We start from the raw sequence: 23,856 nt of genomic DNA, 5'->3' as shown, positions 1-23,856 counted from the left end.
TTCTCTTATCTGGGGCCAGATTGTATTTTCCCATCCTACAGTGGCAAGATTCCTTAAGGGCGTCATTCATGTCCATCCGTCCGTCCTCCTCCCCACCCCCGTCCCTCCCCTCCGTTTCCCCCTTTTGAACCTCAGTATACTGTTAGCAGAGTTGATGAGTCCTTCCTTTTGAGCCCTTAGCAACCTGTTCCCTATGCCACCTATTGATGAAGTTTGCTTTTGTAGTAGTCCTTACATCAGCTCAAAGGGTAGAGGAGAGTCTGGCTCTTATGACATGTTCCCCTTGTTTCAAGAAGGTTGGGTCAGTCTCCAAGTTACTCCCCAAGGTTGTCTCAGAGTTCCAACTAATCCATTTACCTCCCAGTTTTTTCCCCCTCAAACCTCATTCAGCTCTTGGGGAAGCTAACCTTAGCTCAGGTGCTGTAGTAAAGACACTGTCCTTTTACATCAACAAGAAAAAATCATTCAGTTACATACCCAGACTATCCATGGCCTTTGCTGATAAGAGTTAGGGGACAACTTGTATTCTCACCAAGGTTGTCCAAGTGGGTCTTCAATTTTATAAAAACAGTTATGAGCTAGCCAAGTTAGATTCCACATTAGCACTCATTCCACTAGAGACCAGGCAGTCTTTGCTGCCTGTTTTGGGGAATGTCTCCGTACATTTTAGGGTAGCTACAGGGAGCTCCAGCCCACACTTTTACAAGACACTACTCTTTGCCAGAGGCTTCCAGATTGGCTATCCTGCAGTCATTTTTTTAAGTAGAACTCCTGGTACCCACCTCCAAGCAAATAGACAGCTTTTTGATAGTCACCAAGAATGGAATGCAGGTGAACAGTTACTCACCATTAGCTAACTGTGGTTCTTTAAGATGTGTTGTCCACATGGATTCAATGACCCATCCTCCTTCCCCACTACTGCAGTGTCATCCTCCGGGATTCTGTATTGGCAAAGGAACTGAGGGATGGTTGGGCCGTCTCAGCCCTTAATACCCTTGGGTGGGAGGTGTGTAAGAACATCTAGGATACAGGTGTGGCCCCAGCAGACATTGGTAGCCAAAATAATTTGATCTTGCCTGCATGGGACACATGCACCATGAGTGGAATCCATGTGGACAACACTTCTCAAAGAACCACAGTTACCGTAGGGTAAGTAACCATTCTTTCCAGTTTGTGGAATGCGTCTGTTCTTGAGTTTTAAAAATTGGCATATGTATCCCAAAGTACATACTGCTTCATGCTCCCAATGTAAACTGAAAACTCTAGCAGTGGTAGCCTGACATTGTGTGCAATATATCTTGTGTACCATAAAACAACTCTGTACTTTAAGTGTCTGGAAACTGAAGTTTTAGCCATTTTGTTTGTTTGTGCCTAACGATACTCTGTGGTATGTCTTGTAGAGAAAGAGACATTACTGGAGACTGGATAGTAAATGTCTTACGCTATTTCAAAATGAATCTGGAACAAAATATTACAAGGTAAGTAATAATACTCTGCAGTTGTATAGCACTTTACTTGTTACTTTACAAACATCCAGTTTATCCTCAACAAACCTTTGAAGTAGATCGATAAATATTATCCCTGTTTTATAGATCAAAGCTGAGGCAGAAAGGTTGTGATTTGCCAAAGGCACCAGATAGGAAGAGCTAGGGCTAGAACCTTAGGAGATCATGCTTCCCATTCCTCTCCTTAATCACCTGGACTAAATGTCTCTCACTTTAAAAATATTTAAACTGTTCTATAAAGACGTGTTAGCTTAGTATATGAAGTGTCTTAGCAGTTATTGGATAGTTTCGCTAACTGGTGATACTCCATTCTACAAGTAGATCGTGTGTTGTACAGTTGGGGCTATAGCTTAGAATCACAGCAATGTAGGGATGGAAGGGACCTTGAGAGGTCATCTAGTCCACATCCCTGTGTTGAGGCAAGATCAAATATACCTAGACCTTCCCTGACAGGTGTTGGTGTAACCTGTTCTTTAAAACCCCCAGACATTCCACAACCTCCCTGGGAAGATTATTCCAGTGTGTAACTATCTTTATAGTTAAAAAGTTCTTCCTAATATATAACCAAAATCTCCCATGCTGCAGATTAAGCTGATAAGACTTGTCAGATTTTAGAAAGAGAATGCATTGGAAAATAAAATTCCTTTTTACAAAAGGTATTGGTAAATAAATAACTATGGAAGTCTCAGGGCCTTGACAAGGAATTTAACATGGATGATGCTCAACTTTACTAAGGGATTTTTCACTCCATATTACTTCTGTCATCTGCTCTCTTATTTCTGTAACTTGTCTGCTCAATCACTTCTGACAGATGGTTTTGTTAAAAGCTGGGATCTTCTCTTACTATACATGTTGACTGTAAATGTTCACATGGGTTCCTGTATTTACTTTTAAATTCCTAAGATAAAACTTGAAATTGTTCTCTGAGGAGTAATTTAAACAAGATCAGTTAAATGCATTTCTGTATTCTCATCCTGCTGTGCAGCCAATCAGTAGATAGTCAAGGCTTGTCAATAATTCCAGCAGGTTATTAATATAGTAATACATTTTGTAGTGAAATGCTCAGAATGTGCTTATAATTTAAGCAGAGATTTTTTTTCCCCCTCTCTTGCTGAGAACATTCAGGCTGTATCCAAATCTTGCAGTTTCTTCCTCCAGAACATCTCTAAGATCCAGCTTTTTCTCTTTGCACGCAGCTAAAATTCTTGTCCAGGTCCTCCTCCTTCCTATCTGGAACAATGCAATCTTCTCCTCTCAGACCTCCCTGATGCTCATATTGCTCCACTCCAGTCCATTCAAAACACAACTGTTAAGATTTTCTTCACTCGTGGCTCACGTCATATTACTACCTCTTTAAATCCCTCCTCTTACTCTTACTTTTCTACTACTTGAAGGCTTTTTGTCCTCACCTTTAAAACCCTTCACAATTTAGTCCTTATCTGCTCTTGCCTCTTATTGAGTGACTACAGTGCCAGCCTAGTTCACCTGCTTGTCCCCTTTTTTACAAGCGTCTTTGCACATGCTTTCCCACGCGCATGGAATGCTCTCCCCTAACTGGTCCATAAACTTACAACCCTCTTTCTTCAAATCTCTCTCCAAGTCACAATTCTGCCGTGATCCTATGGTAATTTGCCAGCTGCTAATGGCAAGGTAGAGTGCCAGTGGGATTGCCTAATATTTATATAGAAGGGAATTCTTTAGTTTTTTGTAATTGTTCATGTAACTTGCCTAGGTAACCACATATTCTTAGCACTATTCCTTCTTGGTTTTGGTCACACTCGCTTGTTGTATCTTTCTTTATAAAAAGGATTGTATGTGTATATTTTGCACCTAATGCAATGAGGTCCTGGCCCAAATACAAATAATACTGCTATTTAAAAAAATAAAACACAGTCCTATTAGTAAGAGCCTGATCCCATAATGTTTACTTACGCTGTGCTCCCATTTAAGTTAATGATGTTTCTGTTTGACTTGAGAGTACTGGATTGGGCCCTAAATATGAGATAAGCAGCAAGGTTGGAAATCTTTTTGGGCTTGTATAGAGCAGTTTGGGAAAATTGGGGAGTTTGTAGCAATATGAAATTTGACATTATGAAAATATCCAGTTCAGTAACTGCAGTGACTCCTAACTTCAAGAAAGAGTTCCAATATGTTATAGCTACATGTATGTTTTCAATTTTTTTAACGCTTAATATTTTTCTTCAGGAGATTCCACTTTCAGAAATTCTCCAGGTGAATCAGCCTCGAGATTTCTCAAACATGGTGCAGGGCAGCAACCCACACTGTTTTGAGATCATCACTGACACCATGGTATACTTTGTTGGCGAAAATAATGGCAACAGCCATCACAATCCTGTTCTTGCTGCCACTGGAGTTGGATTTGACGTAGCTCAAAGCTGGGAGAAAGCCATCCGTCAGGCTTTGATGCCAGTCACTCCTCAAGCTAGCGTGTGCACTGCAGCAGGACAAGGAAAAGATCACAGTAAGTAGGCAGACACGGCACTGTTGTTCATATACTGAAGCGGTTACTGATTTAGGCTCCAGTTCGGTAAAGCATTTAAGCATGTATTTAAAGTGAAGTATTCATGTAAATGCTTTGTTGAATTGGGGCTTTACTTAATTTTTAGACACACATGGAATTTTATTTTAACTGTGATAAGAAACCTTTTCACCTGTTGTAGCACCAAGCCGTAGTTAAGAATCTGTTGTCATTTCTATCATGAATGCATATTACAAAATCAGATATTCCAGGTCAATCTCTCCAAGTGCCTCCTTGAAGCGTCTTGGCAACAGCATTCATACTGTCACCTTGCTCAGGCTTATGCCTCCACACTTGAGTTCTCCCTCAATGCTGTCCACTGCTGGGGCCCACGTGCGCCTTCATCTGCCTATTGTGTCACTAAATTTGCAGGGAATCCTGGGATAAATTAATTTATCTCTGACTATATCAGATCCCTACCTTTCTATGTGGGTGGTGATATCAACAGCAGAGTGACACTCAGATGCTGCCCTCAATCAGTGAGTGAAGGTAGATTCTGAAAACAAAATATGCTCTCAAATTAGTGTGATGCATATCTAGCAAACACCATATTGGTATTTAATTATGGTGAGGTATTGTTTCTGTGAAATGTGATTTGTTACTATAGCTTTTTTACCATTCTTTTAAAATTATATATACCTCTACCTCATTATAACGCCACCCAATATAACATGAATTCGGATATAACATGGTAAAGCAGTGCTCGGGGGGGGGCTGCATGCTCCGGCAGATCAAATCAAGTTTGATATAATGCAGTTTCACCTATAACGCGGTAAGATTTTTTTGGCTCCCGAGGACAGCGTTATATCAGGGTAGAGGTGTATCACCTTCTCAGCTTTAACTCTAAGATACTAATATAGGCCGAAGCCCTTTTTGGTATTTAAAAAGCCAAAAGTAATTATTTGTAACCCTTCTGATAACATGATAGATCCTGGAAACCAGTGATTTCAGTGCATTTGTTAGCTACAGTGAACATCAGTCTGACTATAGACATTAAAATGGTAAGGGATATAGATAGGTTAGCAGCTACATACATCTATCAGATCACATGAAAAATCCTTAGAAATTTGTTTTCTGAGCACTGTTTTTCATATCTGTACTGTCGATTTAGTATTTTGATTTATGTATGTATGAAAGGAGCTTGCAGCTCCCAGGCTTCTTTTCTTAATTGATGAATCACTGACATACTACTGTCCCTCAAAAAGGATGGCTCTCTGGGTCTTTGTCTTAATAAATTAGAATGGCAGAGCTCCCCAGTGGGTGTAGCTTGACTTAAAGTGAGAGGGAAGGAGACTGAAGGTAGATTCAGTATACTTTTATATCATATAGTTGTACACAGTATAGTTATAGCTGTATCGGGCCCTGGATGTTAGAAAGTCATGGTGGGTGTGGGTTAGGTAATATCTTCTGTTGGATGAGCTCTGTGGCTCAAAAGCCACGCTTTTGAGCCACAGAGCTCTTTCACCAACAGAAGTTGGTCCAATAAAATATCTTGCCTCACCCACCTTGTCTCACTAATTAACGTATACAGGCAGCTTCTGAGGGAGTACTTTGAATGTAAATTAATGATGTTATTGGGTAGAATAAGTTATGCTCTTAAGTCTCCTCAGCTATGTGGTCAGTGGAGAACTGTCAATCTACATGTTATTTTTAAACATGAATCAGTTTATCTGGAAGGGGCCACTAGTTGCTCACCATCCATCTGCACGGTAACTGGACTGATTTCATGCTCTTTAAGCATCTCTATAGATGGGTGTCACATGTCTTAAATAACTCCAGTAATGGTGATTTTACAAAGTTCCTCTTCCATTTAACCTACTTTCTCCTTACTGCAGTTTAGGCTATGTATATTTTGATGTTGTTTTCTAAATTTCTTACAATTTTTGTTTCTTACTTCTTGAACTCAACTGTTTCTTGGCCAGAATTGAATACTTTGTCCCAACTGAGGCCTAACCGGTCTCAAGTAGAAGAGGACAATCATTAGACATGTGTGAACCCTTAGAGGTTCTGGTTCAGGTGCAATATTCAGAGGAACCTGATCCCAGTGAGTTGATATTTGTTACCATGCCAGTTCTGTAGAGCCTTGCTTTGAGGGTGGAGCATTGATGACAACAGGCTTTCTCTTTTTGCTCTGGAATTGTATTCCTAGAGTACAAGGCTCTTTCTGGTTTGACATATGCCTGACATTCATATTGTCCAGGGATTTGTTGAGCATACTCTGAAAATTCACTTGGCAGATTAGTGTCTCTCCTTTTGTTGAGAAGCTTGACTCCAACCTGAAGTCAAAGGAAAAGGCAATTGTTGCTGTTTTGTCTATTTTCTTGCCTTGTACATTATGAGGTTATACTCCTAAACTTCATGTCTAAGTTGTTTCTCTGAAGAAATTTTGTGTGCTCTCACCTTCTATGGCTGCTTCTTTTACTCGAAGAGATCTCTGATCAACTTTCCAAATTTGCTGTCAAATTTAGCAGATTTATGTCCTCCTACAGCAGATCTACAAAACTAACATTTAGAATAGAACTCACACAGACAATATTTTCTAAATTATCATGCTCGTCTGTATCTTGCTCGACTTTATATTTTCCTTCCCTTAGTTGCTTATATTTACCTACTCAATTCCATATAAGTTCCTTAACTCTGCAGACAGCTAACAGTTCATTTTGGTTAAGATAAATGATCTATTTTACTTAGTCACTTGATTACTTTTCTGTATCACTACCAGAGAATTGCTGCAATTTACGATGCAGTAGGCAAATTACTTTCATCTTCAGTTTCCAGCTCCTGGTCTTGTACAAATTGTTCTAATCTTTTTACCTCTTTTCCCATCAGTTTTGGCATTTTACTAATCCTGAACTATTGCTTCACAAAACAAAATCCAGACCAATTTGTCTAAATCAACATGTGACTTTTGAGTTTGAATATATATTTTTCCTCCAGAACACCAGTGCACAGCCTTTCACCCTAGCCACATTGCTAGGAGTCTGTTAAATGATTTTTATCCAGTAACAAAACTTGACTTTTTATTCTCTTATAGTATTATATTTTCCTTCTTATTGCAGAGGAGTTATCTCTCAGCATCTCTGTTTCAAATTGCCAGATTCAGGAGAATGTGGTGAGTCATGTGCAAAAATGGTATTATGTACCCAAACTCTTTTAAAGCAATTGATAGTAAGAAAGAATGTCTCATAAAACGGTCAAGGTAAAACACCTAAAGGTTTTACAGCCACGGAACTCTCTATTCTCATTAGGTACATAAAAGCCGTCTCCCTTATTGACATCATTGATATTTTGGTGAGTGTGTGTCATCATATGTAATACAATGACTAGAATTTCATGAGAGAGAGTTCCTTCCCTTTTTTTCTTTTCCAAACTAATGACACACACGAGGGGAAAAATAAATGTGTAAGTGATGCAATAATACTCCAAATACTTAGGCTTAATTTTTTATATTTTCCTTTACTTAAGGGCAGGAGATTTGAGTGAAAAATAATTAATGTTAGTAGACAGTTTTTTATCCTTTTGTTTGACTGTCTTTATTAGAACCCAGAACAGATTGAACTAACAGTGTGTTTTGGAATTTTGAAGAATGAGATAGCAGATATTCACCAACATTCAGAATAATAAGTGTATGTTATGTATATATGTCAGTTAGTACAAAATTATTCATTTTCTTTACTGTCACCATAGTGTTAAATACAATGAGGCAGATACGACAATTAACAGCAGTTTTGAATCTGCCCCATAGTTTTAAAATTACCAAAGCAACTTTAATTTCAAACTATTTGTTAAAAGCATGATTAACCATTTAGCCAGTACCATTGAATCTCCAAATGGACATTTGTTCTCTGATTGCTCCTAATGTTTGTGGCTTATCTCTTTTTTCATGCAATAGGACATCAGCTCTGTGTATCAGATCTTTGCTGATGAGGTCCTAGGTTCGGGTCAGTTTGGCATTGTATATGGAGGTAAGTTACATAGCAAAAGTTCACAGTATGTGCTCATGCTGGAGGTGTAGTTGGCTAGTGTACGTATATTAACTACAGTCACATTTCATATATCTTCTCATATCTGAGTTGTCCCAATGACCTACAGCTCTGCTGCTGTAATCTTTTGTGTTAAAATGCTTAAGTTACAACTTACTATTTGTTTGTAATGTGAAACCATGAGCAAATGAAATTCTGGAAACGAGACAAAATCATCTGAACCGTCTTGCTAGTTTTCTTCCATTTCATGTCTCCTCTTCCCAGAGCAGAATCATTGTTACCTGTTAAGACTCCACTTATCAGAAAGCAAGGAAGGAGGCAAAAGAACAGTAATTAAAGGTCAATGTAAAGAAAGAAAACATCCTTTCCATTTTGCCTTCATTGTCTACAAGCATTGAAACTTTAATTCTTCTGTATATTAGTTGTGCTATTAATACTCCTCTTACTCTGAACATTTTGTGGTGGAGATATAAGTTGATGGGCTGGTAGCTGTACACCAGTCTTGACAGAAATTTCTTTTGCTTCTGGACTCCATGGAAAGTGGTAACATGACATTTTGTGTAAGGATTCTCTTTTAAGGTGGGAGCATGGGGTGGGAAAGAGAGATTGTGACAGAATTAGACAATTTTCCCTGTTTATCATTTTTTGATCTACTCCCATAATTATGCTGTCCTTTGTATAGAACAGGGGTCGGCAACCTTTCAGAAGTGGTGTGCCGAGTCTTCATTTATTCACTCTAATTTAAGGTTTCGCGTGCCAGTAATACATTTTAATGTTTTCAGAAGATCTCTTTCTATAAGTCTATAATATATTAACTAAACTATTGTTGTATGTAAAGTACATAAGGTTTTTAAAATGTTTAAGAAAATTCATTTAAAATTAAATGAAAATGCAGAGCCCACTGGGCCGGTGGCCAGGACCCAGGCAGTGTGAGTGCCACTGAAAATCAGCTCGCATGCCGCCTTCGGCACACGCGCTGCAGGTTGCCTACCCCTGGTATAGAAACTCCTCTTGACGTTGAGTACAATTACTCCTTGATTCAATACTTATTTAAGCCAATATGTTTAATGCTTGTATGAAGCATTTGTCCAAAATCTTTTTTAGTTCACTCCACCATTTTAAAATGCATGTTTGGTGTAACACATTTAAGATACTGCAATAGCAAAGAAAATGGGAGAGCAAGAAAAGAGAATATATAGTCTAATATTAGTGTTACGTTCTGACTCCATTCATCTATTTATTGCTGAGACAAAGTTGGGTGAGGTAATATCGTTTGTTGGACCATCTTCTGATGAAGAGAGACAAGCTTTTGAGCTTACACAGAGCTCTTTGTCTCCAGAAGAAGAGTTCTGTGTAAGCTTGAAAGCTTGTGTCTCTCACAAACAGAAGCTGGTCCAATAAAAGGTATTACCTCATCTACCTTTTCTCACTAATATCCTGGAAGCAACACTGCTACGCTATTTATTGTCAACAGTTCACAGGTTGGATCTGGTAACCATTATACCATAAATAAGAATATTCTTATTCATTTAAAATTTGGATCTACATCCTTCCAGTTAACATATAGTGAATAAAATACTTTTGGTTCATTTTTGTGTTCCTGTATTTTAGAAAAGTTCACACAGAACATTCTATTGGTTTAATTATGTCTAGGTATGAGAGAAATTTTTTGCTTTTTTTCAGAATGTAGGACAAAATTTTGAACTTGTAGATACTGAAAATTGAATACATTTTGAAGTACACCTCTACCCCGATATAACGCTGTCCTCAGGAGCCAAAAATCTTACCGCGTTATAGGTAAAGCTGTGTTATATGGAACTTGCTTTGATCCGCCGGAGCGCACAGCCCCCCCCCCGGAGCGCTGCTTTACTGTGTTATATCCAAATTTGTGTTATATCGGGGTAGAGGTGTATTGATATCTAGCCTTTATTTCTATTTGCCCCTCTATTACATTACCTTTCATTTTTGAAAGATGTAAAAAATGTTGTTGGGCTAGGGAGAAAATGTGGGGTGATCTCTTACTGGTGTAAGATTTGACAGCAATACCATTTTAAAGGGCTATGTTTAAAGCCGTTTCGAACCCACATACAGTATTTAATGTTAATCTTTCACCTGTGTGTGAGCACAGCTCTAGTCTGTTCTGCTTACTTAACCAAATATTGTCACCTGGTTTGATGTTCTTTAATCAAGTCCAGTATCCAGAAGGAATATGTCTAGTCCACTGTTGACTTTATTTCTGTGGCATTTTGATATAATTTGATGTTTAGTGGAGCTAGAACCTCTTCCTTTGAATTATATATATTTTAACCCTTACAGGTGGCTACAATTTGTCATTTTAAGAATTGCCATATGTCATCCAAGGGTTTTATTTGGTAATTGATACTGAATGCCTCAAAACAGATCTCCTAAACTCCTTGGAAGGATTTGAACCTTCATGCCATTTCTTCTATCAGCCCAGGATATATTGCAAGCTTTTCATTGTACTAGTATCTTCTAATCTGATTTAATTATTTTTACTTTTCAGTTATTGAAGTCTGTTTGGCTACTCTGTTGCCATTTGGAACTTCAGTCAGGCCTCCATTAAGTCTAACTTATTTTGTCCCGTGGAAATAACCCTATTTTTAACCCTTTATTCATCATATAAATCTTTAAGGCAGGTACATTCTTATGTTGATTGCTCCATCCAACAACCTTCAGGAGCAATTACTAAGCCATGAGCACCAGTACTGAATACAGAACTCCAGGTGAGGTCTAGCCTAGGTTGTTTATATAGCAGTAGTTTGACCTCCTTGTAGTATTTATCTAGCAGTGCACCGTAGTATTCTCTGTGCCTCTTACACTATAGCTGTGGACTTTTCTGTGTATTTTATACATTTTTCTAAAAGAGTTTTCAGCACTTTCACTGAGCAGACATTCCCTTTTGTTTTTGTTACAATCTCATTCTAGATTTAATATTGATGTGTGTGTTAGATTACCAAGGTCCTTCTGTATCTGACCTCATTAACCTGCCCTCTTCATTGAGGGCTTAATTCTAACATTACAGGAAACAACTGAGTCTGGGTGGGGGTGCTGGGTGGACTGCTGCACGATCAGCATTGAGACATCCTGTCTGTGTAAGGTATAATGTTTTCCATTGAATCGTAGAATCATAGAATATCAGGGTTGGAAGGACCTCAGGAGGTCATCTAGTCCAACCCCCTGCTCAAAACAGGACCAATTCCCAACTAAATCATCCCAGCCAGGGCTTTGTCAAGCCTGACCTTAAAAACCTCTAAGGAAGGAGATTCCACCACCTCCCTAGGTAACCCATTCCAGTGTTTCACCACTCTGAGTGAAAAAGTTTTTCCTAATATCCAACCTAAACCTCCCCCACTGCAACTTGAGACCATTACTCCTTGTTCTGTCATCGGGTACCACTGAGAACAGTCTAGATCCATCCTCTTTGGAACCCCCTTTCAGGTAATTGAAAGCAGCTATCAAATCCCCCCTCATTCTTCTCTTCTGCAGACTTAAACAATCCCAGTTCCCTCAGCCTCTCCTCGTAAGTCATATGCTCCAGCCCCCTAATCATTTTTGTTGCCCTCCGCTGGACTCTTTCCAATTTTTCCACATCCTTCTTGTAGTGTGGGGCCCAAAACTGGACACAGTACTCCAGATGAGGCCTCACCAATGTCGAATAGAGGGGAATGATCACATCCCTCAATCTGCTGGCAATGCCCCTACTTATACAGCCCAAAATGCCATTAGCCTTCTTGGCAACAAGGGCACACTGTTGACTCATATCCAGCTTCTCGTCCACTGTAACCCCTAGGTCCTTTTCTGCAGAACTGCTTCCTAGCCATTCGGTCCCTAGTCTGTAACAGTGAATGGGATTCTTCCGTCCTAAGTGCAGGACTCTGCACGTGTCCTTGTTGAACCTCATCAGGTTTCTTTTGGCCCAGTCCTCTAAGGTAAGGTGAGGTGAAACATAGCACAGCAAGAGACACACAACAGGATACGCCTGTTTTCCCTAACCAGTCATTTAGAGCTTTCAGATGGCAGCACACCTGGTTGGGGCTACCATATCCCTCTTCATGTAGACTATACCCTATTGGGCATATGGCGTGCCAGCCAGTGAATTAGCTGGATGTACCTTCTAGCACATTCCTGCACACAGTGGAAGTATCCTTTTGCTGCTGGGACAACAGGAGAGAAGAATCCTTACACCTTTTTCTATCCCACCCTGAGCATCAGCGTAGAAGAGGCCAGGATTTTATGGGCTTATGTAAGACTTAATAGCGCATAGGTCTTTTGCAGGTCATCTGTCTGGGGTGAGTTTCACCTAATATATATAGTATCAATGCCCAGATTGGACAGCAAAGCAACAGTCACTTTAAATGTATGGTGCAGAAAAATCCTGCATTTCAGGATTGAGTACTTACTGTCATAATTACATTCATATCACAGTTACAATTTTCAACTCAGATGTGTATTAACATTTATGATTGCGAAAAATGTACCCATTTCCACAAAGAGGGCTGTAAATTTGTTAATGAATGATTTTCTGCTGTTTGACGGGTGGTGCTGCTTTTCTTTTAGGAAAACATAGGAAGACTGGAAGAGATGTGGCTATTAAAATAATTGATAAGATGAGATTCCCCACAAAACAGGAAAGTCAGCTTCGCAATGAAGTTGCCATTCTGCAGGTACAAAATACATTTTAAATAAAATCCACATTTTAGCTTTGCGTACTGTCAAAGGAAAAGCTTTTCTGTGATTCTGTGGCATGTGCTTAAGTGCTTTACTAAGCTGGGCATAAGACTCAATCCTTGAAATCTGAGCCCAGCTGTTAAAGGGGGTGCTGAAAGACAGGGAGTCTGTAAGCAGCTGGAAGCAGAGTTGTCAGCGTATTGTTGGCAGTTGTCTACTTACTGCCAGCACAGACCCAGGGAGAAGATGTACTTAGGCTTTCTGGGGCCTCCTTGAAGCAGCAGCTGAAATTCATGTGACTTCTGTTCTGTTGATTGCATGACTTGCCCATCAATACATACAAACATTTGCTCTTTTCCTTTCTATTCCTGTCTGTATCATATACAAAATTGTCCACTTCAGATATTTCCTTTTCCAGACAAAAGTAATCTTAATATTGGCAATGGGCACATTTCATGTGTTAAATCTTGCCACTTTGAAATGCCTTCTGCCTCATACTCTTTGTTTCTAATCCCTAACTCTCCATTTATATATTCTTTCTGATTTTATAGCTCAGTACAAGTGTAATTTTCCTACTGTTCAATCAATGCTGTATCTCTTTTGTTCTTCATGTGAATATTGTAACTCTCTAGAATTTGCACCACCCTGGGATTGTAAACCTGGAATGTATGTTTGAAACCCCAGAACGGGTGTTTGTTGTGATGGAAAAGTTGCATGGAGATATGCTGGAAATGATTCTTTCTAGTGAGAAAAGTCGGCTGCCAGAACGAATCACAAAGTTCATGGTCACCCAGGTTGGTATTCCATCTCTGTTTGCTTCTGTGAAGAAGAGGGGCTAGATTTTGGTTTCTTAAACTGGTGTGAGTAGAATTTAGCCCAAGATATTGCTTAGATTCAATCATTATTTAAAGAAGACAAAGCTTTAACAAGCGACAAAGAGTCCTGTGTCACCTTATAGACTAACAGACGTATTGGAGCATAAGCTTTCGTGGGTGAATACCCAGTTCGTCAGATGAATGTAGTGGAAATTTCCAGAGGCAGGTATAAATATGCAGGCAAGAATCAATCTAGAGATAACGAGGTTAGTTCAATCAGGGAGGATGAGGCCCTCTTCTAGCAGCAGAGGTGTGAACACCAAGGGAGGAGAAACTGCTTTTGTAGTTGGCTAGCCATTCACAGTCTTTGTTTAATCCTGAGCTGAGCTGGGAGGGTGAAGTGAAAATGATTGTAAATGGACTGAAGCTCAGCAGTTTCTCTTTGAAGTCTGGTCCTGAAGTTTTTTTGCTGCAGGATATGGCTACCTTTAAATCTGCTATTGTGTGTCCAGGGAGGTTACCATATACAAAAACCTGTAGGAGAACACTTCAACCTCCCTGGACACATAATAGCAGATTTAAAGGTAGCCATCCTGCAGCAAAGGTGTAATTGGTTATGTTTTAAAGGAGACACTTCAAATTAAGTTTTCACAAAGGTCCATGTGTGGTATAAAAATATTCAAAAACTTCCTTCCCCCAAACAAAATTAACAATTGTGATTTTGATCAGGAAAAAAATAGCACTTGCACAATGTGAAAGCACAGCAAATTGGAGATGTCTGTACAGTTCTAAATTATTGTACAATTTTGTGTCCGATCTTTGGTGCTTAGACACTTACAGTCCTAATAATTTTGAAAATACCTTTCCTCCTTTTGTAGATACTTGTTGCTTTGAGAAATTTACACTTCAAGAACATTGTGCACTGTGATTTAAAACCAGAAAATGTACTACTAGCATCAGCAGAACCATTCCCTCAGGTGAGTGAAAATTTAACAAAGCTTTCATCCTAAATCACTGTTCCACTAAGGAAGAAATATAGAATTTAGAGCTGAAAAATGATCTGTCATAGGACAGTATTACTGATGTTTTCACCCAAAATATAACTAGAATTATGTGAGCTGCCTGTATTGTTACCTTATGAATTATCTATGTATTTTGTGTACTGATTTATTGAATAAGTATAGATGTTCTTCTTTGAGTGATTGCAAATGTCCATTTTACTTCAGGTGTGTGCCAGCCGAGTGCACCAGAGTCAGAGATTTTTCCCTTACTGGTACCTATCAGGGTAGTGTATGTGTTCTCATGCTGCTGCACAATGATATAAAGGGCAGAGCTGCCCCTGTCCTCTTCAGTCCCTTCTAACCACCCATGATTGACGGGGTTGCTAATATTCTCTTTTTCAGGGATTTTTTTTCTTGTATATAGTTAGTATAGTTATCAATAGTTAGACTTTTAGAGTAAAGTTTTATTGTTATTTAACTTAGTTTTGCTTAGATTGTCAGTTCCTGCTTGTTCTGATTGCCAACTCCTGGTACTTGGGCTTTAAGGCTTGCGTTGGCTGCGAGAAGTCTGGTAAGTGACCCTCATTGCAGTAGTCTAAAGTGCTTCGGTGAGGGTCACATCTGAGACTGTTCCCACAGCTGTAGAAACTTCAAGCCTTGGACCAAAGGAGTGGACATCAAGTACTTCTGCCTCTGTCAGAAGTGCCCCTCCAGACCTTGCGGAGACTGTGTGCTATTCCCCTTCCCTGGTAACAAGGAAGAAGTATGGACAATGTGTCTTGAAGGAGCCAGCCTCCACCAGAAGATCAAGGTCACTGGTGCTGTCTATCAGCAAGCAAGCTGGAGGGCAGTGTAGAGCCTCTGTCTTTGGGGAAGAGGTGCTCCCGGATACCGACTTTGTCCAACACAGAGTAATTGACTCTGGTGCATGCACCGTTGAGGCTGAACTCTGCAATACAACAGCAGGAGAATCTCTTGGTACCAGTGACGCTGGAGGCATATGCCATGGTGTGAGACCTGCTACACCTCTTAGTACTGGATTCTTCAGCAGTGCAGGAGACAAGTCGTCTGGTACCAATGGAGCCTCAGGCTTCATCAGATGTACCTGCAAGTATGATTGGTGCCGTGGCTGGCTTCAGACTTCCAGTGCTTGCTCATTTGGTGCCATCAAGAGGCAAGCCCAGCATGCTGTCACCAGTACTGATGTCTCTGGAGACATAATACTCCATATTGGCACTGTGTGGCACAGCGTCTTTGTGGGCTGGCATTGGGTTCCTCCTTGGAGTCTAAGGTAGGCTCCTGTGCCTTTCGCTCCAGGGCTAGAAGCATTACTCACCTTTCTCTAGAGGATTCAGCTCCTGGTACCTGGCAGAGGTCCCATGGTAGTCCAGGGATCTGGATCTTTGGGCTGGTAGAGGGTGAGGTCCTATATCCTACCAATGGATTTATGAAACTCATGGGAAATGCTCGACCCGGGTGCAACAGGTCTTGCTGGGCAGCAAAAAACCCTCCACCAGAGCAACTTACCTGGCAAAGTGGAAAAGGTTCACGTGATGGGCTTTGGAATGACATGTCTGAGCTCTGAGAGCCTCACTGTAACTTATCCTGAATTATCTTCTGCACCTCAAACTTCAGGGCTTGTCCCTGTCATCGATTAGGGTCCATCTGGCTGCTATTTTGGCTTTCCACCCTCCATTCCAAGGAAGGTCAGTCTTCACTCATGACATGATGGCTTCGTTCGTGAAGGTCTGGAGTGTCTTTACCCTCACTTCTGGGACCCTGTTCCCTGGGATTTGAATCTCGTGCTGTCGAGAATGTTTTTTCTTAAGTTTGCTAGTAAGTTTCCAAAATCAAGTATGTAAAGGGAGACCTCACTGAAGGAATAGGACTAATTGCTTTTTGCTTCAGTTTGTCCAGTGCAAGCAATAATTAAATGATGGCAAATGTAATGCCCGATACCATACTTTTGTTTAGACAGTTGCTCCTCTGTGAGATCTGCCAGAGATTTTTTCAGTTAACACTACTGTATTTATTTACAGGTGAAGCTGTGTGACTTTGGTTTTGCACGCATCATAGGCGAAAAGTCTTTCAGGCGCTCTGTGGTTGGAACCCCTGCCTACCTTGCTCCTGAGGTGCTCCGGAGTAAAGGTTACAATCGCTCTCTGGATATGTGGTCAGTGGGAGTAATTGTCTATGTGAGCCTTAGTGGTACATTCCCATTTAATGAGGATGAAGATATAAATGACCAAATCCAAAATGCAGCATTTATGTATCCACCAAACCCCTGGAAGGAAATTTCTAGTGAAGGTAAAGAAATTCAAGAGAGCTTTTGCTTTTTGGGATCTTGTTTTTTATAGTATTTTATGTACATTAACTCTTTGGAATTCAGGTATTTTTGAATTGCATTATGAGTTTGATTCAGACAGGAATGTGAACATTGACAGCTGAATGACTCTTTGGTTAAAGGCTAACCTAATAGATGTGAGCCAGCATGAATTTATGAAAGATAAACGATGTCAAATGGGATTGCATTTAACAATTGGCCTAGAAAAAAGGGAAAACCAATAGATATAACTAGATTTCAGAAAGCTGTTGATAGAACTTGACATAATGGCTTATTGTATGAAATCACCAAATGTGGGTTTAGGTAACTTTTCTGCTGGGTGTAGAAGGTGGTGAGTTGGAGGTAAAGATGTGTACTCTTTATGAAAACTAGTAAGTTAAATCTGGCATGGCTGTAAGTTTGAAACACAGGCATGCATACACCTCTACCCCAATATAACACAACCTGATATAACACGAATTTGGATATAATGTGGTAAAGCAGTGCTCCGGGGAGGGGGGAAGCGAGCGGGGCTGCGCACTCCAGCAGATCAACGCAAGTTCGATATAACACGGTAAGATTTTTTTGGCTCCTGAGGACAGTATGTATTGGGGTAGAGATGTATAACTAGAATTCTGGATCCAAACATTCTGGTCCAGTGCAATAACAAAATAGGGGTGAGTGAAGATATTCAGATCTGGATCCAAATGTTAGCAGACTTCAAGGTTGTTCAGACCTGGGGTTTTAGCATGGGCCTAGTTCTAGCTATGAAATTTATGATGATAATAAAATAAGTGGTGTATATACTTAAGACCTGGAAGGATGTCTGACAGTAGTGTGTAATGGTGGGAACTTACTTTTAAGAGAGAGCACTTTAAAAAGATGTAAGATAAAATTTTCAAAAGAGTCTAACTGGCTGAGGAGGCTAAATCTCATTGACTTTTGATGAGACCTAGGTTCTTAAATACCCCAGTAATTTTGAAAACTTTACCCCTTTTAATGTAGGACCAATTTTAGTAAAGCTTGCATTGACTTCAGTCGGACTAGGATTTTACCCTCACATTAGTACATTATTTTTAACAGTAAATCTGAAATCAATAAACTCAATTTGGAGTAAATCAGTAAACTCGGTTTTGAGTGTTGTTTTTTAAAAACAAACAAAATGCTACCTTTCTGGCTTTCTCCCAACACGAGTTAAAACGTATTGTAAAGACCATTGGCTTAGCTAAGATTCACACTGTATACATTGTGTATATATTTTAGGTAACACTTAAATTTCAGAGTTACATGTAAACTACATTAGAGATGACAGATTTGTATTTATACTGTAGAATTGTTGATAATTTGTTTTGTTCTGTGGCTTTTCCCCCGCCCCAGCCATTGATTTAATAAATAATTTGCTTCAAGTGAAGATGAGAAAGCGTTACAGTGTTGACAAATCTCTTAGTCACCCCTGGCTACAGGTAAGAGCTATTGCCCGCCTTATTTTCTATAAAAGCGGCGTGTAACTTGTGTCCTTTAAGTGAATCACATTTTAAATTAAGTAGCTCAAAGGCTTTGTAGAGATTGTTTTTACTGCAACATTATGAAAATATCTTACAACGGACATCCATGAAGAAGGCAACTAAAATTAATCTAATATGAGAGAGAACCGAGCCTCATTGACCATGCTTACCTGCTGCATCCTTCCTATCTCCCCTTCCCACCTCTGGGATTCTGCCCATCTCGTTATGTGTTCCTTCCCTCTGAGCTTCAGAATCTTATCTTGCCCTCTTGTTCTTTACAATACTGTTAATTTTTCTCTGTTTTTACTCTTCACACCACTGCCAGATAGACAGTAGAGAGTTCATTCCCTTAGTATTGCCAATTATCAACACTCAACTCCACTTGAAGTACATGGCAGAGTGAGAAGCTATTTGTTCTCAAGCAGAGAATGAAAGCAGAATGTATACCATGACTCATTTTAGAAGCAGCAAGATGAAGTGAAGGGTGTTTGTAGAAGGAAAGTGTTGGTTCAGTTTTCACTCGGGTGCCTTTTACTTTCTGATCTCTGACAACTACATAATCTCACAATTTTGCACACAGACAAGAGAACTCTGATGGAAAACCCACTCAATTATTTGATGGAATTAGTATTTCAACTGAAGGGACAGCATTTTTACATATATCTGAAAAAGTCTGTCTTAGAATCATTACATTTTCATAAATTGTATGTAGTAGTACTTTCACTGAAATCAGAGGGATTTAATTTATTTCAACTCAAGCCCCTTCAGGTGAATCTAATCCTCTTTGGGTTTGCACCATATCTTGTTGACTGTAGTCACCTAGTCATAGTAAAGTAAAAGTATTGAATTGCTAACTTGATTTTGATGACTGTTGTGCTGCCATGGGTTTCATAAACCATTAACCTTAATTTTTTTTTAAAGGATTATCAGACTTGGCTTGACCTTAGAGAGTTTGAAACTCGCATTGGAGAGCGTTACATTACCCATGAGAGTGATGATGCTCGCTGGGAAGAACATGCTTATGAACACAACCTTGTGTACCCCAAACATTTCATTATGGCCCCCAATCCAGATGATATGGAAGAAGACCCTTAATATTCACCATGCTAACTTCATTACAGAAGGGAGCTTCAGATAGAAACTGATGATGATACTTTTCAGGATAGATATTGCTCTTTGAATGTTGTTCAGATGATTCAATCTACAAAACCATGAAGGATCCTGCACTGGCAGGTGGATGAGCAAAATGACCTAAAAGTTTTTCTTCATCTCTCATTTCTTGAACTATGAAATGTGATCCGGCAATGGGATAAGCAACTTGGGTAACATTTCACTAGCTGTATGGTTACGGACGATGTTACTGAGGTGTAATGCATACAGACTGAATGCATGGTGTGCGTTTTCTGTGTTTTTTTGTAGCCTATGCAATAACGAAACAATGTTTTTTTATGGTTTCCTAGTCCCTTATTTACTAAGCCATAGAGTACTGTTTTCTGGTATTTAGATACACCTCCACTTTCCTAGTTTGTACATTGTGGAAAGAGGCTGTAAAAAGAAATCAAAACCATATACCTTGACCAAATCACAACAGAAAATGCTGGATTAAGACTAATCTAAAAGACTGAATGTTTGACAGGTATGCTAAAACAATCAAGGTAAAGGAACATGCTCATTTGCCGCTGTTTTAAGCAGTTGAATGCTTGACTTTCTTTGCCCTGGTAGAATTGAAGGATCTTTCTCCAGATGTCTGAGATAAGATAGTAACACCGGATTTCATATTTCTGTTGAATGCTAACTGACAATCAAAAAGCTGTGGTAGCCCTCAACATTGTTTGTTACAATAGAGCAATAAACCACAACAGGGTGTGCATTAATATGCAAGATTGGGATGTGTCTTTGGTGTGTACCAAAGGTGTTTTGTCTTAAAATCACCAAAATAGCGCACAAATAGCATACACACTTTTATGTAGCATATCCTTCCACTATGGAAAAATAGTTTCTAGCAGGATATGCAAAATAGTAAAGAAAAGTATAGACACTTTTCCTCTACTGATTTGAATAACTTTGAAAAACATATTTTATGTTCGTTTTATGTTCCCTGGACTCAGCCTGTCTGCAGTAGTTTGTGGCCTGATAGCAACTCCTGATCCTCATTTTCTATTGAACAAACTAAATTAGGAGTCCTGTTGAAAAAATCAAAATTGAGCATGAGTTAAAGGGGCTGTTGCACCACAAACTGTTGCCAACAGGGCAGCTGGATTCATGAACTAACAGGAGGAAGAGCCATTGCCTCCTATTTCAGCCTTCCAGTCTTTAACCTGCAATTCCACCACTTCCTAAACTTTACAGATTATGAAACTGAATTAGGCATTCTAAAACAACTCTTAATTTAGCTTCTTAACAGAAACTTCCATTTAAACATACTCAGCCACATCTTGAGAACTGTGGCCAAATGGAGAGGGAAGCAGAAGTTTCCTTCTGAAATGATAGTGCAGGAAGATAGTTTGGCAGTTAAAGTCGGACATGTTTCAGGAAGAAAGCCTTATGTCCGCTATATTAAATCGAGGCCTCCATTTACTTAAAAGTTGTGAGTTTCTGATGAAATTTCAGCCATGTATTATTGGGAGTTGATGCAAGGCTGTGCATCTCCCAGATAGGTTCAACTAGCTAATAACTTGGCTTTGGGTAATGTCCTTATGTTTTTTTTAAAATGTAAATTCTGTAGGTTTCAGCTGCAAAGGTAATTGAAGCCTTTGGGGTCTCCTTACTCTTCTAGGTGAGGTAACGTTTTTGTAGGCTGACTAAAATATTTTTAATTGTAATTCTCAAAATCAGGGTGGGTGAGTAGACTTTTGTGCCCAGATTGATGCATTTTCATGATGATTTTCCGTGGTTGCTTCAGAGTTGTCAGCTGCTCTTAGATACATAAGTGAACTGGCAGTGAAGTTGGTGGAAACTGCCTAAATATATCTGAAGGAAGAACAGGACCCATAATCGACTCTTTTCCTGCTTGCTTAGCTGCTGGGTTTTATAGGTATCTAGGCTGTTAGCAACTAAAAACTTAGGGCCAGGTTCTGTACTATACCTTCGCCAGCGGGAAATACAAGGTGCCATCTTTGCACATCTGGGATACTGGCCTTCTCCTGGGACTGCTCTAATGTTTGGCAGAATCCCTCCAGCCACCAATGTCAAAGCCGCCTGGCCATTCCACCCTGATGCACTCTTGCCTTGCCATGCCCCTAGTCTGAGATTTATGCAGGGGGTTGGCATAGAGCTGCCCATAAGGGGATCATCCTTTCCCTTTTGTGGTGCTGGAAGAGTGTAAAGGAATTGTAGTAGGAGACTGAATCTGCCCCCTTAACCTTGCAGCCTCACTGAGGGGAGATTTCAGGATTGGTCCTGCCACAGAAAGTACTGAAACACCTTGTATGCTAATTCAATTGTAGTTTTAACTTTTGAAGTATCATAGAATATCAGGGTTGGAAGGGACCTCAGGAGGTTATCTAGTCCAACCCCCTGCTCAAAGCAAGACCAATCCCCAGACAGATTTTTACCCGTTCCCTAAATGGCCCCCTCAAGGATTGAACACTCAACCCTGGGTTTAAGCAGGCCAATGCTCAAACCACTGAGCTATCCCTCATAGCCTGATCACTTGTGAAATCATTGGCTTAGTGTTGGCCTAATTTCCTGTAAAGTTTGTTACATCCAGGCTTGGAGAGAGAAGTGACACTTTTGCTTCTAGCTGCCATAATTTCTCTAGCACCTCTGAAATTTGGGCACCGGGCCTCTTATGGCTGTAATGCTTCAGACATGGTTGGACTTTCAAACATTTCTGAGTTGAGGCATTTCAGTGCTTCTGTTTGCCAGAACCTGGGAATGGGGGAGAGGGGATGGATCACTTGATGATTACCTATTCTGTTCATTCCCTCTGGGGCACCTGGCATTGGCCACTGTCAGAAGACAGAAGATTGGGCTAGATGGACCCTTGGTTTGACCTAGTATGACCGTTCTTATGTTCTTAGGGTTGGAAGAGAGGGTTGTATCCATGGAATGAAGAGGCCTAACTGTCCTCCCTCCACCCCCTGTGAAGTCTGTTTCTATTTCAACACACAAAATAAGACCTATTCAGTATTCCCAATTTAGGTTTAAAAACAAAATGAGAATTGAAATTGGCTTTGGAGCATAAACTGTTAATGCCATTTGGACTCCTTGGCTTAGAAACAGGTAGTGGAAGTTGATTTCCCCTCCCTCCATACACTAGAAATAAACATATTCAAATTAGAAGTAAAAGTGTGCTCCAAATTTGTTGCCCTTTTGTCTAATCCTTCTACAGTGAATTCCATAGAAGTAAGAGATGTTTAAAATCCTCACCCATGATTTAAAAACTAATGAATTTTAGAATTAAGTAGCCATATTCTAATAGCAATAAATTAAGCATGTGGATTCCTGGATCATTGGTACGCTATTAAGATGAGGCAAGTACTTCAAGCCTCAGAACACCTATGGCACGGGCCAGTACTGTAGCAATACGCACCCTGTTGTGGCTTGATGCTTAAGATTAAAAATAACTGGAACATTTGTATTACTCTGATAGTTATCACACACATTTTACAAGCCATGAAATGAATTGCACAGCTTGCACTCTAACTTTTTTAATGAAAGCCTAAAACCTTTTCTATTAAATTTTAAGCTTTAAGTCACTGACTAAGAACCTGGAGTTATAATAATAATCAGTTGCTCCAATGCTACATAATCATTAACCTGTTTTGAATTAAGAAGTTGCATTCATGCAAGAAATAGTGCTTTGTTGATGCTAGAAAAAGCTCAAGTAAAATTTGTAGCCTCAAAACAACACTGTCAAGTACTTTTTTATATTTTTATACATCCCATTGTTTGTAAATATCCTCTAAGCTTGAAAATAAAATTTATTTCCCTATCAGATTTGTTGTCCTCCAGTTACATAGATTCCCTTCCTTCCCCTGTGTTAAAATGTCCTTGAAAACAACTTCTCTGTGTACTTGTTTGTGTGCTGGGATCACTGATGTGAGCCCTGCTGCTGCCAAGGTTGTACTACTCCCCCCCCCGGCTCTTTCAAAACATTTGACTTCTTAAAAATGGATTAACAGAATTACTGACAAGGAGTGCTAGGTTTTAAACAAATATACATATTTAGAATCCCCAGGACATTCCCCAAATGTTTTATTACATCAAACAATGTTAATGTAGGTCAAGTATGATATCTCTTGACAGTACCTCTTAATAGCCAAAGTTATGCAATTTTACTTTCAACTTCTAGAACTGTCATAGTTCAGCTACCTCTTGTTCACCTAGTCATTCCTCGTTTGTGTTTAAATTCTTACAGAATAGGCAGTAACAGTGTAAGCCCTAGAATAGTGTCAAAAGGAAAATAAACATATCAAGGTGTATTCTATTGCAGCATGAATGTAACTTTACTGTTAAAAGTATACCCAGAATGTAGCAAGCAGTAAGAAAATG

The 23,856-nt window shown here is 39.6% G+C and overlaps 1 protein-coding gene across 4 annotated transcripts in view; it reads left to right on the top strand.

Annotated features, from left to right (window-relative positions):
* Window positions 1-23,299, top strand: part of PRKD3 (protein kinase D3) — an 83,861-nt gene extending 60,562 nt beyond the window's left edge. For all 4 annotated transcript variants that reach the window (XM_039529771.1, XM_039529773.1, XM_039529772.1 and 1 more), the window contains 10 exons: window positions 1,401-1,478; window positions 3,711-3,987; window positions 7,104-7,156; window positions 7,937-8,009; window positions 12,606-12,712; window positions 13,349-13,510; window positions 14,410-14,508; window positions 16,572-16,839; window positions 18,233-18,318; window positions 19,282-23,299. In XM_039529771.1, the coding sequence (XP_039385705.1) occupies window positions 1,401-1,478; window positions 3,711-3,987; window positions 7,104-7,156; window positions 7,937-8,009; window positions 12,606-12,712; window positions 13,349-13,510; window positions 14,410-14,508; window positions 16,572-16,839; window positions 18,233-18,318; window positions 19,282-19,455 (1,377 nt within the window). In that variant the 3' untranslated portion in view covers window positions 19,456-23,299. The remainder of the gene's footprint in view (window positions 1-1,400; window positions 1,479-3,710; window positions 3,988-7,103; window positions 7,157-7,936; window positions 8,010-12,605; window positions 12,713-13,348; window positions 13,511-14,409; window positions 14,509-16,571; window positions 16,840-18,232; window positions 18,319-19,281) is intronic.
* Window positions 23,300-23,856: the final 557 nt, after the last annotated feature.

Source organism: Mauremys reevesii, linkage group 3 (assembly GCF_016161935.1).
Source record: "Mauremys reevesii isolate NIE-2019 linkage group 3, ASM1616193v1, whole genome shotgun sequence".
NCBI lineage: Eukaryota > Metazoa > Chordata > Testudines > Geoemydidae > Mauremys > Mauremys reevesii.
This window is presented reverse-complemented; position numbering and strand designations above follow the sequence as displayed.